This window comes from the organism of the source record quoted next, unplaced genomic scaffold (genome assembly GCF_019419815.1).
Source record: "Pyrus x bretschneideri cultivar Hongxiangsu unplaced genomic scaffold, Pyrus_bretschneideri_v1 Contig1, whole genome shotgun sequence".
NCBI lineage: Eukaryota > Viridiplantae > Streptophyta > Magnoliopsida > Rosales > Rosaceae > Pyrus > Pyrus x bretschneideri.
Genome location: NW_025999390.1, coordinates 8,201,737 through 8,217,373, shown reverse-complemented (window position 1 = coordinate 8,217,373; position 15,637 = coordinate 8,201,737). Strand labels below are relative to the sequence as shown.

The following is a 15,637-nucleotide window of genomic DNA, read 5'->3' as shown; positions in this document are numbered from 1 at the left end:
GGGTTAAAAACTAACGATATGTTTGTAAAAAACAAAATATGGATGAATCCCACATTAAAAATTGTGCAAAGCGGCACTCAAAGGCAGGAATGAAAAGCTCCATGTATGGAAAGACCGCCTTTAAAAACGAAAAGTAAAATTTAAAAAGTTGTCCTATTTACTTTCGAAATGGCGGAGAGGAAAGGCGGCAAAAAACCAGAGAGTCTAAACGACAGCCACTATCGCCTCCTTCAAGACCTCCTCTCTCCTGCTGCTGCTGCTGCTGCTGCTGCCCATCCTTCTTCCACACCCGCCGGTATTATTAACCCTATTAAGCACTTTACCCTCTTCGCTCCTTAATTTTTCTTTATTATATTTATTTTTTGTTAATTTTATTTTGTTATTTTATTGTTGGGTAATCAGCAGAGGGCGATAAAGTGGAAATGGAGGAGGTGAAGCCACCGATCGAAGGCCAATGGGTTCACAACCTTCCTCATTTCTCACTCGCTGATTTTGATTCTTCTCCTGGTAAGCGCTCTTCTCTTGCCCACTATCTGTTTGATTAAATGCTTGTGTGACTGCAAAACCCCGAATTGTTTTATTTTTTTTCTTACATTGCGTTTTTGTGTTCGTTTACGGAATCAATTTTAGAAGAAGAAAAACCTTCAAAGGTTAAGATTGAAGGTAGACGCCGTCTCTGTAAAGTTTCTTATGGGGCCGACAGTGATCATGCTGACAAACAACCAGTGCTTGATGAGCCCAACGTTTTTGGCATTGCTGGTTATGAATCACCGGCAGTGCCGAAAAGAAATCCGAGTAGGACTAGTGCCAGTGCTGGTGGGAGTGAGATTAGGGATATTCTTGATGACTTGAGCTCGAGGCTTGAGTTTCTGTCAATTGAGAGGAGGGGTGCCAGAAAAGTGGACATGGTTGAAGGTTCTAATGTGTCTAAAACCAAAGGCAAGGAGGCAGATGCTTATTTGCCGAGTGAACCTCAAGGAGGCAGCCTGCCTACGAAACATGATGGTCAAAAGAAAAGAGAAACTTTATGGGTGGATCAAAAACCAAAAACTGTGGCCCGTCCCCTTGTTCCTAAAGTGGGAAAAAGAGAGGTTGGTGATGAGGATGGGTGTGTTTTTTTGAGTGACAATAAGATAGTTAAAGAATCAGGGAGGCAGAGTGGTAATGTTAAAGAGCGCTATGAATCTGACGAGCGTATTGTGATCGATGATTCTACTGATGATTGTGCTCTGGCGACTGATAGTTCTATTACTCTGAATGGTCTCACATCTACTTACAAGTTGCCTGGGAAGATTGCGACAATGTTGTTTCCCCATCAGCGTGATGGCTTAAAGTGGCTATGGTCTTTGCATTGTCAGGGAAAGGGTGGAATCTTAGGTGATGACATGGGCTTGGGAAAAACAATGCAGGTACAGAAAGAGGATACTTTAACAGATATGTTATTTTGGTGCCCTTTTTCTTCTTTTGTATAATTTATAGGTACTGGTTCTATCTTATTGCAGATTTGCAGCTTCTTAGCAGGATTATTTCATTCACGGTTGACTAAAAGAGTTATGCTTGTGGCCCCTAAAACACTGCTTTCCCATTGGATTAAAGAATTATCATCTGTGGGTCTCACTGACAAGATAAGAGAGTGAGGCTGGCTGGTCTTGTTTTATATGATTAATTTATCATGTATGTAAGAAAGCCAAATAGTAATCATTTGCTTGTGCTTCTATGTAGATACTATGGGACTTGCGCTAAAGCACGAAAATATGAGCTTCAGTATGTACTTCAGGTAATTCCTCTACAATATAAATACATCAGGTGATTGATGTGTCTTTTTGTCCAATCAAAGTCACAGTCAACATTTTTGTTTCTTTTTTCATAAAGAATTAATTAAGAGTAGAGAAAAACAACAAAGAGGTTGGTCAAGAAGACCAACCCAAAAGGGCCAAAACACAGAAAAAAACTCAGAAACCATAAACAAATTTCATGAACTTCATCCGAGATGCAATATATTTATTAGCAAACAACATGTTTAACTATGCACATGCCATTTTTTCTTTTGAATTCAACATGAATATAGGAATGGAGAGAAGCTGATGCAATCATTAAAATCTTTAATGACCACAGAATGAAGCATCATGATGTGATCCACGTTATTTAACTAATGTAGTTTGAGTAAACTTGTAGTACGACTTTGGCTGCACTTTTTTTCTATTGTAATAAGAACTATGCTTAAACTCCATATGATTCTGTTATCACTTTTCATTGTTTTTCTCATAGGACAAAGGCATTCTTCTCACAACTTATGATATTGTGCGGGTTAACTCAAAATCTTTAAGAGGGGATGACTATGTTCATGATGATGGAAGGGAAGATATCATATGGGATTATATGATACTTGATGAGGTGAGATTGCTTATGGTTGGTACTTTCTTTGAGTGATTGACTGCTACTGTTTTTTTTTTCCTAAGGGAACATTATAGTTTCTGTTAATTATCATCATGCCAAAGAAGCTTATTAGTCATCTCAATTACTCAACAGCCTCTCACATACCATAGTGCAGGGTCCCCCGTCTAAGAGAAGGCTTGTTTCCTTGTATACGTCACATATTGATCGGGGATGAACTTTGATAAAACATGCATATTTAATTGGTGAATTATTGATTGTTTAGTATTTCCGTTTTTTTTTCTAGAAGTGTCATCTTTCAAGAAATTTTATTGCTTTTACTGATACTTTAGAACAATTGTTCTTTCAGATATATAGATATCTTTGAAATTATTAACAAAATGACCTTGTGTTAGTTTGTACATTTGAAGAATTTCATACCCTGGTGTTTCACCCAATCAATTTCCTTGCTTATATCAATTGAATGTTCACTCCTGTACTCAAACGCATCCAACACACCAAATTATACTTGTAAAGTACTAAGTTGCCTGTGAGGGAAACCAGATTTCTTTATCTGAAAAGTGCATGAGACAACCTAATTTATTTGTGTAAGAATTTTATTTCCTTGCATAATGATAACTTTTAGTTTGATGGACCTATTTACATCTCAGGGGCATCTCATAAAGAACCCTAGTACACAAAGAGCCAAAAGTTTGCTTGAGATACCTTGTGCCCATCGCATTATTGTTAGCGGCACGCCATTGCAAAATAATCTGAAGGTCAGATTCGGATGTGCCATATTATTCCTTCTTCTTTTTTTTTTTTTTTTTTTTTTTTTTTTTTGGTTTTTGTTTATGTTTTAAACAAAAACCTAGACATAATTTGTACTTTTCACTTTCAAAATAGGAGCTGTGGGCCTTATTCAACTTCTGTTGCCCTGAGCTACTGGGTGATAAGAAATGGTAATAATTTCCTCCACATTCTGGTTGCCTTGAGTTATTTATCTGTTTCCGTATAAAACTATTGAATTTTTTTCAGTTTTAAGGAACAGTTTGAGTCTCTCATTCTTCGTGGAAATGAGAAAAATGCTTCGGATAGGGAAAAGCATATTGGTTCAACGGTTGCGAAGGTAGTGACACCATAAATGTTTTTTTATGCTTTGTGTGACCTGATATCATGTAATTTCTTTTTGGTGTCCATATTACGATGTTATGGACCAAATTGTTTCAGTCGTTTGTCTATGTTGTATCTCCTGCATCAAGTTATTGAATGTAGTTATAGTGACACTGAACCAATAGGAATCAGTGTATGATACGGTGTTATTTTGGCCTCAGTCTCACTCTTAAAGGTTTCTAATTGTTTGATGACAACCTATGTCGAACATTTCGGGTGTCCTTTTCTGCTAGTTTAGCAGACAAATTATAGAATCAAACATTCTAATGTTTGAATCTTAATGTTTTACCAACAATGGTTTAAATTTAAATTTATAAATCTAATCATGTTTTCATTGACCGTAACCGATGCATTGTAGAAATAGGCAGTATTCATTGGTGACGTTGCAAGCATACAAGATTTTCTGTGTTTGTAAATGGGAAGTCTTTATACGCTGACCCTTTGAATGCAGTTTTACTCGTGATTGTTTACTTATTCTAAATTCGTGACTATTTTAGTTGTCTGATAATATTACTTGTTATATATTGCTACAAACTATGTTTCTATGATGTCTGACATTAACAATAAATATCCGTACATTTTACTACAGGAACTAAGAGAACGTATTAAACCTTTTTTTCTGCGTCGCTTAAAGAATGAGGTATTTAATGAAGACAGTGACCAAACAAGTGCCAAACTTTCTAAAAAGAATGAAATCATTGTTTGGTTGAGATTAACCGGCTGTCAGGTTTGATTTGCTATGCTCCATGCTATTCTTTTAATCCTTCAAAGTAGATTCAGGTATTATTTGAATGTTTATCAAGTTGATCATTTATGTGGTGTAGCGGAAACTTTATGAAGCTTTTCTAAAGAGTGAGCTGGTTCTTTCTGCTTTTGATGGCTCTCCGTTGGCTGCACTTACGGTACAAATTGTTTATAGTTCCTAGTTCTTTTTACTGCTTATCCCTAAAGTAACTTGTTCTGAGGAGAGCCAAATCCAGTTAAATGACAAATTTATTTTATGAGTTTTTTCCGTGTAGTTGAAACTATTAGAATGGTATCTTTCTTTAAAAATTCCCCATTGCTTTTCATATAGTTTAATGAAAATAGAAGAATCGGTCTGTTTTATTGGTTTTGTTGGCATTTATTAATTGATTTTTTGAATTATTTTGAGAGAATATGAATATTTAATAATGATTGTTTGAATTATCTTTAATTTCTTTTTTGGAGCTTGATTTGTGTATCTGAAGTTAAAGTACTGTATCACACTAAGTAATTTAATGGTGTGCCGCAAAGGAATTGTGCAAGAACTTGTTTTCAATTTTTTTTAACAGTGTCAGAATTTTTCTTTATCTATCTATTTTGGTAGGCGGGGTCACATTTCTAGGTTTCATGCTGTTGTTTCGTATACTCTGCTTGGGGTAGTTGGATATGTTGGGATGAAAATAGATTGTGGTTTTTGTATAATAAAATACATACACAATGAATAAACTTTTGTGAAGGTAGGGTTTAAATGTGAAAGTAAGCTATAATTAACTACTGGAAAAATAAGTATCTTTCTTTGTAGAAGAAATTCAAATTTTGCTTCATGTTAGTTTTTTTTTTAAGCCAGTCCGTCCTTTGATGATTTTGGATCAGGAGTCCAGGACAAACATGGTTGTCGCTCTCCATGTTTTAAACCTGTTATGGTCTTTAGCCATAGTTAAAGAAGATAATACTTTAGGTTGTCAGTTCTCTTTTGATCATACTAATTGTCAAGGACTGTTTGATATGAACTAGATCCTGAAGAAAATATGTGATCATCCACTTCTATTGACAAAGCGAGCAGCTGAAGATGTACTAGAAGAGATGGATTCAATGTTAAAGCCAGATGAAACTTGCATGGCAGAAAAATTGGCAATGTACATTGCCGATGTTGCTGAGAGAGAGGAGGACTTTGATGAAAAGCATGCCAACCTGTCATGCAAAATATCTTTTATATTGTCTCTACTGGTAATTGTGTGATGTGACTGATGTCTTTATAGATTTGATGTTTTTAATGTTTTCATGTGTTTGCTGACATTATTTTAAATGGAATGGTGTTCAATGATCTTTTATACAGGAAAACTTAATTCCTCAGGGGCATAATGTTCTTATCTTCTCTCAAACTCGAAAGATGCTTAATCTTATTCAGGTTAGCCATTTAAAATAATGTTACTAGTAAACTAATGATATGAATTTTTGGGGTATTTAATTACATGGTCTTTCATGGGACATTTCAATGTTTTCCTTGCTAGAAAACTGATTAATTTCTTGAAATTTGTGCAATTCTGGATGACTTTTTGGATGCCAACTAGTTGCTCACCAAGTTTAATCGTATAGGGCTTAGCTTCCCAAAAGTTGTTAATTTTAATAGAAAAAAAGAATTTGTTTGAAAACACTTATTCGAGCAGCTATCACTATGTTAAATTTCAACTACTTTTTTTTTAAAAAAATTTATAAGCAAATGCTTGGTACATAACTTATACTATTAAACAAGTTAAATTGTTGTGAAGTACTTCATGAAGAGGGTGAAATTGTTTGAGAAAATATTCAAGGTTTGGAATCATTAGGTTTCTGTGTGGTTACTTGTTAGTGATGCAGTGGCATATAAATGTTCAAGAATGGTCAAATATTCAACCTCTCTTGACTTGGATAAGATAATTTCAGTTCCAAGCTTCTCATGGAGAATTCCATGCCTGTGATTTTGACTTGATGACATTTTTTACAAGCAGGGAGTTTGATGCAGAAGCAATATGAAATTGAGGGCATACTTTCCTGAATTAAAAAGCATTTTAATGGATGAATAGTCTAGTTCGATTATTTAAAAATATATCTCAAAGTATATTTTTTGAGACTCAAATTAGTGAAGTTAATTATTCATGGATAACTGTTTGTTTACAGGAATCACTAGTATCCCATGGTTACAAGTTCATACGCATTGATGGAACCACAAAAGCTATTGACAGAATGACGGTTGTTAATGTAAGTGTTAAATCATCTAAATCAGCAAAAGTGGTAAGGATAATATTCAAATTGTTCCTGAATTCATGTTGGTTTTATGAGTAGGATTTCCAAGAGGGTAATGGAGCTCCCATATTTCTCCTGACATCTCAAGTAGGTGGTTTGGGCCTCACGCTTACAAGAGCAGATCGTGTGATAGTGGTTGATCCTGCTTGGAACCCAAGGTGTTCTCTTATACTCTTTTTTTCTTGATGGTTTTCTACAAAGATGCTTTTTTTTTTTTCTTCTCTAAGTTTTGATTCATGTGTGAGCAATATATCCTTTGCATTTATTTGCACTCTTTTAGTTGTATCTTTATTTTAACTTAACAAGGATGTTAATTGTGTAAGCGGTGGTACCTAATTTGTTGTTATGGTTCTTATGTTTGCAGTACAGATAACCAAAGCGTGGATCGTGCATATCGAATTGGACAAAATAAGGATGTCATTGTATACAGATTAATGACTTGTGGGACTGTTGAAGAAAAGATATACAGAAAACAGGTTAGAGATTGCTTTCCAAGCTATTTATATTCAACAGTATGAATGCAGGATTTAACAATGCTTAGATAAGTGTACTGGGTCCTGTATGAGCACTTAGGTAGATTTTGCAGGACATTAAGCATAGTTGTTTAAATGATGATAATATCTATGCGTTTGACACAACAATGTCATTGGACCTCATTTGCTATGGTGTGATAGCATGTCCTTTACCTGCCTGTTTGGATATTTTTATTGCATGTGGTTCACTTCTACTTCATTATTTGACAACGCTCAGATAAGTGTTACTGGGTCCTGTAGTAGGGTTTCTGTAGGTTTTTCAGGACATTAAGCATAGTTATTTATATGATTAAGTACCTATGTGTTTGACACAACGATGTCATCAGGACCTCATTTGCTGTGGTGTGATAGCATTTCCTTTATCTGCCTGTTGGGATATTTATTGCATGTGGTTCACTTCTACTTCATTATTTGATTAATGTTGTATAACATCTTCATATTAATTTCTCTAACATTTTGTTTAGATATACAAGGGCGGATTGTTTAAAACTGCAACCGAGCATAAAGAACAGATTCGGTACTTTAGTCAGCAGGTGAATTCTAAAGTTGTTGTAATTGTTGCTATAATGAGAAATTTCAGATTCTTAACCTTAGTAGAATGCGACATTCTATACTGAAGTTCTTTTATTGTTTTAGGATCTTCGTGAACTTTTCAGTCTCCCAAAAGAAGGTTTTGATGTATCCCTTACGCAGCAGCAACTTTATGAGGAGCACGATCGCCAGCACACAATGTACGGAATATTACTTGTATGCAGTAGTGTTGATAATAACAGTTGTAATTGTATTTCTGTGACTGTGACCTGATGCTATAGTGTTAGTATAACTAAACAGTAAGCCTTCAAGTACTAGCAAGGATGTTTGTATCTCAAATGTGTTCAAAAGCATTTCCTTTTTGGACGCGACTTTGAAAGTAGAAACTACATTCATCGTTTACTTGTCATTCTACTATTTACTGTAGGGACAAGTACTTCAAGTCCCATATCGAGTTCTTGGAAACTCAAGGTATAGGAGGAGTCAGTCATCACAGTTTACTCTTCTCCAAGACAGCACCTCTACCTGTCGCCTGTAGGGGTAGAAGAGGAAGTTGAAAGGTGAAACCCATTTATTTCGTTATCTTTTTATTTAGGTTCAATGATTGATGGATCGTAACAACAGATTGGTTTTTCTTTTTTATATGTCTGTTTCTTTGAATTTTGAAATCTTCACCGGTTTACTTTACTATTCTGGGCACAGAATCAGAGGATCTTCAACTGCAGGAAGTTCATTTTCAAGTTCTTTACAAGAACGCACTGTGAATGGGTAGAGCTCTACGAATCATGGCTTTTATGTAATTTGAGAAAAAAGGGTAAGTTATTTTTCATGTGATGAAATTTCTGGTTTGCATCATTGACAGGGCTGAATATGCTTTCAAGCCAAAGGATGTAAACATAAACAAGAAGCCTTCTTCACCGATTGACGCGGATAAATTGACAGAATCAGAGATTAAACAGAGAATCAACAGGCTGTCACAAACTCTTGCAAATAAGGTACTGTTACACAGTCTTCTTTGGTTAGCAATTTATGCCCGGTTTCCGGTGAAGATGTTCAGAATCTGTTCAGTTTAGTCTAAATAATCAGATAGAAAGGGATGTAAAATCAGTTAAAGAGTGTAATTCTGAATTTAGATTTCTTTCTTTTTTCAGTAGTGCATGATAGTCGCAATTCTTACCAATTGATTTGCCATTGTGATTAACAACGCATTCAGGCAATGGTTTCAAGATTACCAGATAAGGGGGAGAAAATACAAAAGCAAATTGGTGAACTGAATGCGGAGCTTTATAGACTTGGAAAAGTGGAAGCGCAAGGAAATGAGAGAAATGTCATCGACTTGGAACTGAATGATGATATAATTGGGGAGTTCCAAAGAGTGGTGATATAAGACAAGATGTAAGATACGACGTCGTTCGAATTTTATCGGATGTTTCCGAAGGGACGCTGATATCAGATAATTTGACAGATCTGAGCGTTGTAACGGGGAAACTTTTATCATTGTAATTACTTGCTCTTCTTATTTTTCCATTAATACTTGGATACTGACTGGTCCTTATTTGTATTGGGTTGCAACAAGTCTCCTATGCTTATGCAAAAACATAGATTAACAAACAATTTTATATTTCGGTATAAGTTGTTTGACATTTTATTTTTAAACAAATGTAACAGAAGCAACTTTCCTCTTTAATTAAGATGAGATAAATTATAGATCGATCATAAGCCCCCATAAACCATTCCTTTCCTTGCCATAGTTGATGGTTAAAGTCATTACATTACATGCACTGTTCCAAATTTCCAGTTATCACTTCTAGGTAAATACAAAACACCGGCACCTGATTTCACTTTCCAACACCCAAAACAAAATTTCGGCCGTCCGAATCAAGCTACAACATAATCTAGTAACATAAACCAAAGCTTTAAGCTATCAAGTCTCGTTAACAGCCTTGTCAATTTCTTCAACGTGATTCCGTAGCACATCCCACTGCACATGAAAACCTCTACTAGGTGAGAATTCTCTCAGCAGCCAGCTACTGAAATGTAAAAATAATGAAACAATCAAGACAGGCACCAACCTGATCCATCGTCAGTGAGATTCCTGAAAACAAGAGCGACCAAGTCAGAAACTACGCACCGCTTATCCATCAGAAGGCATGCTTAAGGCTAAAAGAAAATAAATATTGCTTTATCATTAAACTAATAGTTATTGCTCTGATTTTTAATTAAGTCGTGCCTTAGCAGAATTTAAGTTCTCTATTTGTCCCCAACGGACACAAACCTGATGGCAACTTAAGATATTGCCAGGTTAGAATTTTCAGGGCTCTAGTAAACCCTCGATTCTGAAAACCATTTCCGTCGGCCTTCCATTCCTTCTAGAGCATTGTCACTAGCCCACCTCATACCAAAACTTGGGCATAAAGGAAAATCTTGACACCCTGGGTCACTGGACCTTCCTCCCTGCCTTGCCCTTCTAGATAACTTTTGTTTCCTTCTCCAAAATATGGCTCTCTTAAATCAACTCACAATTACGCTTACAAGAAGAATCTTTGAATTTGTCAAACCAGCATCTGTCTTCGGGTGCATAACGGGCAACCCCACTATCTGCCACCTCCCATAGTCCAATTTGTTAAAGGATTTCTCTCTTCCATAGAATAAGTGGCAGTCTCCAATCCCTTCAAACAAGATGTTGTGTCTGGTAACATTAGATTGAGGATTCCAATTTCGTAGATTCGCTCTCAATGAACGTTCTAGAACACACTTCATGTGTTTCCCAACCTCCTCTACTTTGTCCTGACTCTTGCTTTATTGGACTGGTCTCAGTACTATATGGAACCCCATGAGCACTAGTGGAGGCAACTATATTTCTAAGATATATAACACACAGGAGAAAACTATATTTCTCCGTTCCTGATTCGAATTTCTCTTAACTAAGATCGATTAGATTTACGATTAAAATAGAGCCCACCTTCGTTTTTCCACTTGAAATGTGACACAGACTCCCAAAACCATAAGAACAAATCATAAATTCTCCAAATATGATCGAAATGCAAAAAACCCAATATAGCAAATTAGACAGTAAAAAGAAATGAAAGTAAAGGTTACCTTTTTTTCCAGGCATTTGCTTGCCATCCTTGACATAGAACTCGCGAATGTCGACCACAACCTTGCCATTCCAGTTCCTCACGCTTACCCTTCTATTCTTGGATATCTACAAATCCCCAAAACCCTAAAATTAGACAGCAGTACCAGTCACACTGATAAACCCTAACCCTAATCAAAGATAGAATGGCAAATTGCGCCAATGCATGGAAAAGAGGAAGAACAAGAGAGAGAGGGTGAGGGTGGTGACCTCGCAGACAGTGATGTCGTCAGAGGAGTCGTCGGAAGAGTTTTTCTTGGAGGCCTTCTTGGGTGGCGGGTGGCCTTCAGAGTCCCCGTCGGAGGCGTGATCGTCCTCATCTTTTCTCTTCCCTCTCCCCGACATTCCCTTCATTGCTGTTTTAGCTTCTTTCGCCCTCGCCACTTCCACTCTTTCTTCTACTCTTCTTTGTCACTTCAACGAGAGGAAGAATAGAAGGAATAACATGGGCCGGGCCGTCATCCTTTCCCAACAAACACTCCAAAGCCCAAAGCCCAAAGCCCAGTCTTCTCCACCTCTACAACTTAAGTTTTTAAACTCCATTGTAATCCCTTGTGAATTTTGGAGCATATAGTCTACATAGCTTTTTTTTTTTTTTTTTTGGAGTTTTAACGAAATATTCTTTGTATTGTTCACTTTTAACGTTAAAGAAATTTTTTTCCTAAAAAGTCATTCCTGGTACTATTCATTTACACCTTTATTTGTCATTTTGATTAAAACCAAAGTTTTTGAGGATTTTTCGTTAGTTTTTTTCTTTTTTTGTCTTGTGTCCATTGTCAATAAAAGGATAGGCATTTTCTCTTTTATAAACTATTAGTGATACGATATGTGACTAAGAAATCAAGCTAAAAGGATTAGAGAAACACCCTCAATTTTTCATTTTTTGCTGATGCTACATTAGAGGACCATATAGGGAATTGTGATTACAAAGTGTTACGAATAAAGCTATTCTATGAGTGTGAATGTATAAATTAAGGAGAGAATTCAATAAGATTTAGGAGACCTAATCCTATTATCACTTAGGGGTTAAGTAAGTCCCTATCTATAATCAGTATAAATTGTGTGATTATCGCAGTTAAAAATGGAAAAAAAACAAGACAAATTCAAAAGTCAAAACCAAATAATCAAAATAAATAACTCCAAAAAACAACGTGGTACGAACGTAGTTCATACAAGGCCCTAATCAACTCGCAAACGTCGAGATTATATCTGCCGTGCCGCTTAGAGTTCTTATAATACCCCCTTGACGACAATCGAGGATGGTAATGATACCATGAGCCCTGAGCTTCGTTCCCGACCTTAGATGCCTCGTGCAATGACATGTCACCTTTTTTCAATAAAAAAAGTACAGCCAGCTTCAGCTGGGGTGTGCCGAACGAAACATGTTGGGCCTTATTATGCTGGGTCAACACTCCGATTTGTTCAAACCAGGCCCAATTAGGGTTGGTTTTCGCTTGTGCGCTTCTTGGCTCGTGGCCTGCCAGTACCCTACTTGGGCCTTAACGCAGCACAACAGCCCAAATAAAATTAGAAAAGTGTACACTTGAGCCCAACTTAAAACATATAAAAATAGAAGAATAATATTAAAGAAGATCAAAATTTTTAAACTAAATTGCAAACAAATAATGTGTCACTAATAAAAAACAAACACGTTAATCGATACTTAATTAATAATCCAATCATCTACCACTACATAATTTAGTTTAAAAAATTTGATATCCGTTGCATAATATTGGCCCACCTGGCAGACTGTTATGTGAATTCGCAACTTGTTTTGTCGTGCGTCTTTTGGGATCATGATACTCTCTTGAGCAAAGGATAGGGATCATCTTGATCAAGCCCATCGAATCGTTGAAATTTTATTCAACGGTTACAATTATTATAACTTTAGAAAGACCTTCCGTTTGTAACTGTTGAATAAAATTTCAACAATCCAATTAGCTTGGTCAGGAGGATGCTCACCTTTCGGCTTGTAATTGGCCAAAAAAAGAATTTTTTCCTGTATGGTCGGTCACGAGTCGAACATCACAGCTGCCTTTCCTACGAAAACCCTCGAGCACTCGGAGAACTCCGGAGCGAGAAAGAAGATTTACTGTGGGGAAATTAGGAGGGAGCAAAGCAAACCCAATCAAATCATCGTGGAAGATAATTGTGAGTGAATTGTAATTAATTCTCAACGAACACGAAATGGTTTAAGAAGTTATCGGATTAGAAGAAGATTGATAGATGGGGAATTTGTTCGTGAAGAAGCCTAAGATCACGGAGGTTGATCGAGCGATTCTTTCTCTCAAGACCCAGAGACGCAAGCTTGCTCAGTACCAACAACAGGTCTTAATCTTAATTCTTAATATCTACATGTGGATAATCCTGTCAAATAGAAATAAATTCTCCTTCTCATCTCAAATGGGTAACAGAAAACGAAGAATTTAATTCATTTTTTGTCGACTGAAGAATTCCCATTTTTTTTTTTTAATGGGGTTTTGAATTTGCATATACTTTTGGAATTTTTAATATTTGCCCATTGATCGAGTTCACTTGTATCCCACTTTGCCCAGCTCGAAGCTGTAATCGAAGCCGAAAAGCAAGCCGCAAGGGATTTGATTCGTGACAAGAAAAAGGAAAGAGCTTTGTTAGCGTTAAAGAAGAAGAAGGCACAGGAAGAATTGTTGAAGCAAGTTGATACCTGGGTTATTAATGTTGAGCAACAAGTATGTAATTGCACAACCCTACCCTACATGTCCATTTTCTTTCTTTCGATTTCCTTTAAGACCTGGTCTACCTTCAGAGAAAGCAAACAACATGTTGACACTAAATACTTTGGTTCAGTTGCAAGATATCGAACTGACAAGCAAGCAGAAAGCGGTATTCGAGAGTTTGAAGGCTGGTAATAATGCGATTAAAGCGTTACAAAGTGAGATCAATCTCGAGGACGTGCAAAAGCTAATGGATGATACTGATGAAGCTAAAGCATACCAAGATGTGAGCTTCACTTCTCGTATTTATTTTTTTTGGTTTTATTTATTTGGTATTGCACCAAAGTTTCCTTGGGTTGCATTCTTAGAATGAGGATCTCTATCAAACGCATTTTGGCAATTTGGGAAGATTTTTATTTGTCCACCAAGTTTTGAAATTTATGATGCTCCTTATGTGCAAGGCTCTCCCTCTTCCCCTTCCCCTCCCTCATCTTGGATTTCTGTTGTTGTTTTTATTATAAATCAAGAGCGAGAAAATGTTTACTCTAAGTTGAGTTTGTAAAGATCGGCGGTTTTGTAAGGTTTATACATGTTCTTTTCCTATTGACAAGTCTACTTTTCAACCCCCACCCATCCCCCTTGTTGATACTATATCTGCTGTGATCTCATAAAAATTATGCCTCTGTTTTTTAACATCATTTGCGTGTATTCTGTCCCATATATTTTTCATGTCTTTGTAAACAATTGAGTTAACATCTAAACTTTGTCTTCTTCTTTGCTTATCATCTTCTCCTCAGTTTTTTCTTTTTAATAAATTCTGCCGTTTCTCTCATGATTTTCTTTTTGTTAGGAAATTAATGGAATCTTGGGCGAGAAATTATCAGCGGAAGATGAAGAGGATATTTTAGCAGAATTAGAGAACTTGGAAGCTCAGGTAATGACATTTCTATTCTAATAATGGGTCCACAAAACCCTAACGATTATTTTGCTTCCTGTTTGTCATGTTTTCCCTTCTAAGTCTTTTTTATGTAGCCAATCTGTTCCTGTTTCAATACTTTATGTAGTAATTAACATACAATTCATTGCTGCTTTCTGAGATTATTAGAAATCCTCATGTTGTATCTAGGATTGTTGTGTAAAAATCATTTTTTCATACTTATTAACATGGTGAAAGTAAGTCCTTTTCTCTTAGGTGCTCTTCATTTATCCGATTACCAATATTGTTACTACCCATCTAGTTTTCATGCAATGCCATATATTTGAGGTCTTTCACCGGATCGTCATTTATGTTGAAATTGGATCAAGCAGATTTTGTATTACCAATTAAATCATTAATGAACAAACTGCATATCAAATCATAGCATGAACGTTCTTTTGATTGTTTCTTGTCTTGTTAGTTTTACTATTCTGGTATCACATGATTTCATCTCATCTAAAAGTGAAACTCCGCTCCTTTGTCAGATCACCGTTCAAGATCTGCCTACAGCTCCTGCTTCAGTGCTTCCTCAAGAAAATGAGAAGTTGGACCTTCCTGATGTACCAACCAAAGTACCAGTTGCACCTGATGTGGTTACGACTGATGAAGTTTCCACCAAGACAAAAGGTCTCTCTCTCTCTCTCTTGCTCGTTAACTGCTAATTGCTCGTTAACTCAGTTGCAAATGCCTGACAATATTTTGGGGATATGCAGTGATGGAGGAACCGTTGGTGGCTTGATTGGATTGAACAGTTGAATTAGGTTGCCGTCTGGTCAAACTGTTTTCAAACGTCAATCGATCCTCCTCCCTTCCGCAACGATTCATGTACCAGTAAAAATTATGTAGTTGGGATAACTTTGATTGTGCTCGTTCTTGATTACCCGAATTGGTTTGTACAAATATGTGTTTTTCAGGACCCAGTCCAAACAGAGCATTGGTCCAACGTGTATTATATTTTGCCTCCCCCTGACCGACGTCGGTCTTTCTTCATTGAACAAACAATGGGAAACAAGAATGTGAATACTCTGGGATGAAACTTGTTTGTTAATTGTGCTGCCCATGGCAAATTATTTCAGTCTTATTTGTGTTTTGAAGAAATAGATTCCAACTGTTCAACCCAAAGAGCAACATCCCTGCCTAAACTAACAATCCAAATTTCAACATTAGACATTAGTTTTGCCAACAAAAAAGCAAG

At 36.3% G+C, this 15,637-nt stretch overlaps 3 protein-coding genes across 3 annotated transcripts; 2 read left to right on the top strand and 1 right to left on the bottom strand.

The window, feature by feature from the left end:
• The first annotated feature begins 74 nt into the window (after positions 1-74).
• On the top strand, positions 75-9,032 carry LOC103946779 (protein CHROMATIN REMODELING 24). The gene is given in 23 exon segments (XM_009357571.3): positions 75-295; positions 403-507; positions 631-1,409; positions 1,503-1,633; positions 1,723-1,777; positions 2,269-2,394; positions 3,045-3,152; positions 3,280-3,335; positions 3,412-3,502; positions 4,136-4,273; positions 4,371-4,448; positions 5,305-5,517; positions 5,627-5,698; positions 6,448-6,528; positions 6,613-6,731; positions 6,938-7,049; positions 7,571-7,639; positions 7,743-7,837; positions 8,065-8,170; positions 8,172-8,197; positions 8,340-8,405; positions 8,500-8,632; positions 8,851-9,032. Coding segments are annotated over 23 exon segments (3,060 nt in total). The 5' UTR covers positions 75-168; the 3' UTR covers positions 9,025-9,032.
• A 312-nt stretch (positions 9,033-9,344) lies between these two features.
• Positions 9,345-11,172, bottom strand: LOC103946780 (RNA polymerase II transcriptional coactivator KIWI-like). The gene is made up of 4 exons (XM_009357574.3): positions 10,984-11,172; positions 10,737-10,842; positions 9,710-9,732; positions 9,345-9,618 (listed from the first exon to the last, which is right to left on the bottom strand). Exons 1-4 carry the CDS (start codon positions 11,125-11,127, stop codon positions 9,562-9,564), a joined length of 330 nt encoding a protein of 109 aa, XP_009355849.2. The 5' UTR covers positions 11,128-11,172; the 3' UTR covers positions 9,345-9,561.
• A 1,676-nt stretch (positions 11,173-12,848) lies between these two features.
• Positions 12,849-15,517, top strand: LOC103946781 (vacuolar protein sorting-associated protein 20 homolog 2). Its single transcript, XM_009357575.3, has 6 exons — positions 12,849-13,101; positions 13,329-13,481; positions 13,600-13,752; positions 14,317-14,400; positions 14,928-15,069; positions 15,156-15,517. Exons 1-6 carry the CDS (start codon positions 13,000-13,002, stop codon positions 15,179-15,181), a joined length of 660 nt encoding a protein of 219 aa, XP_009355850.1. The 5' UTR covers positions 12,849-12,999; the 3' UTR covers positions 15,182-15,517.
• Positions 15,518-15,637: the final 120 nt, after the last annotated feature.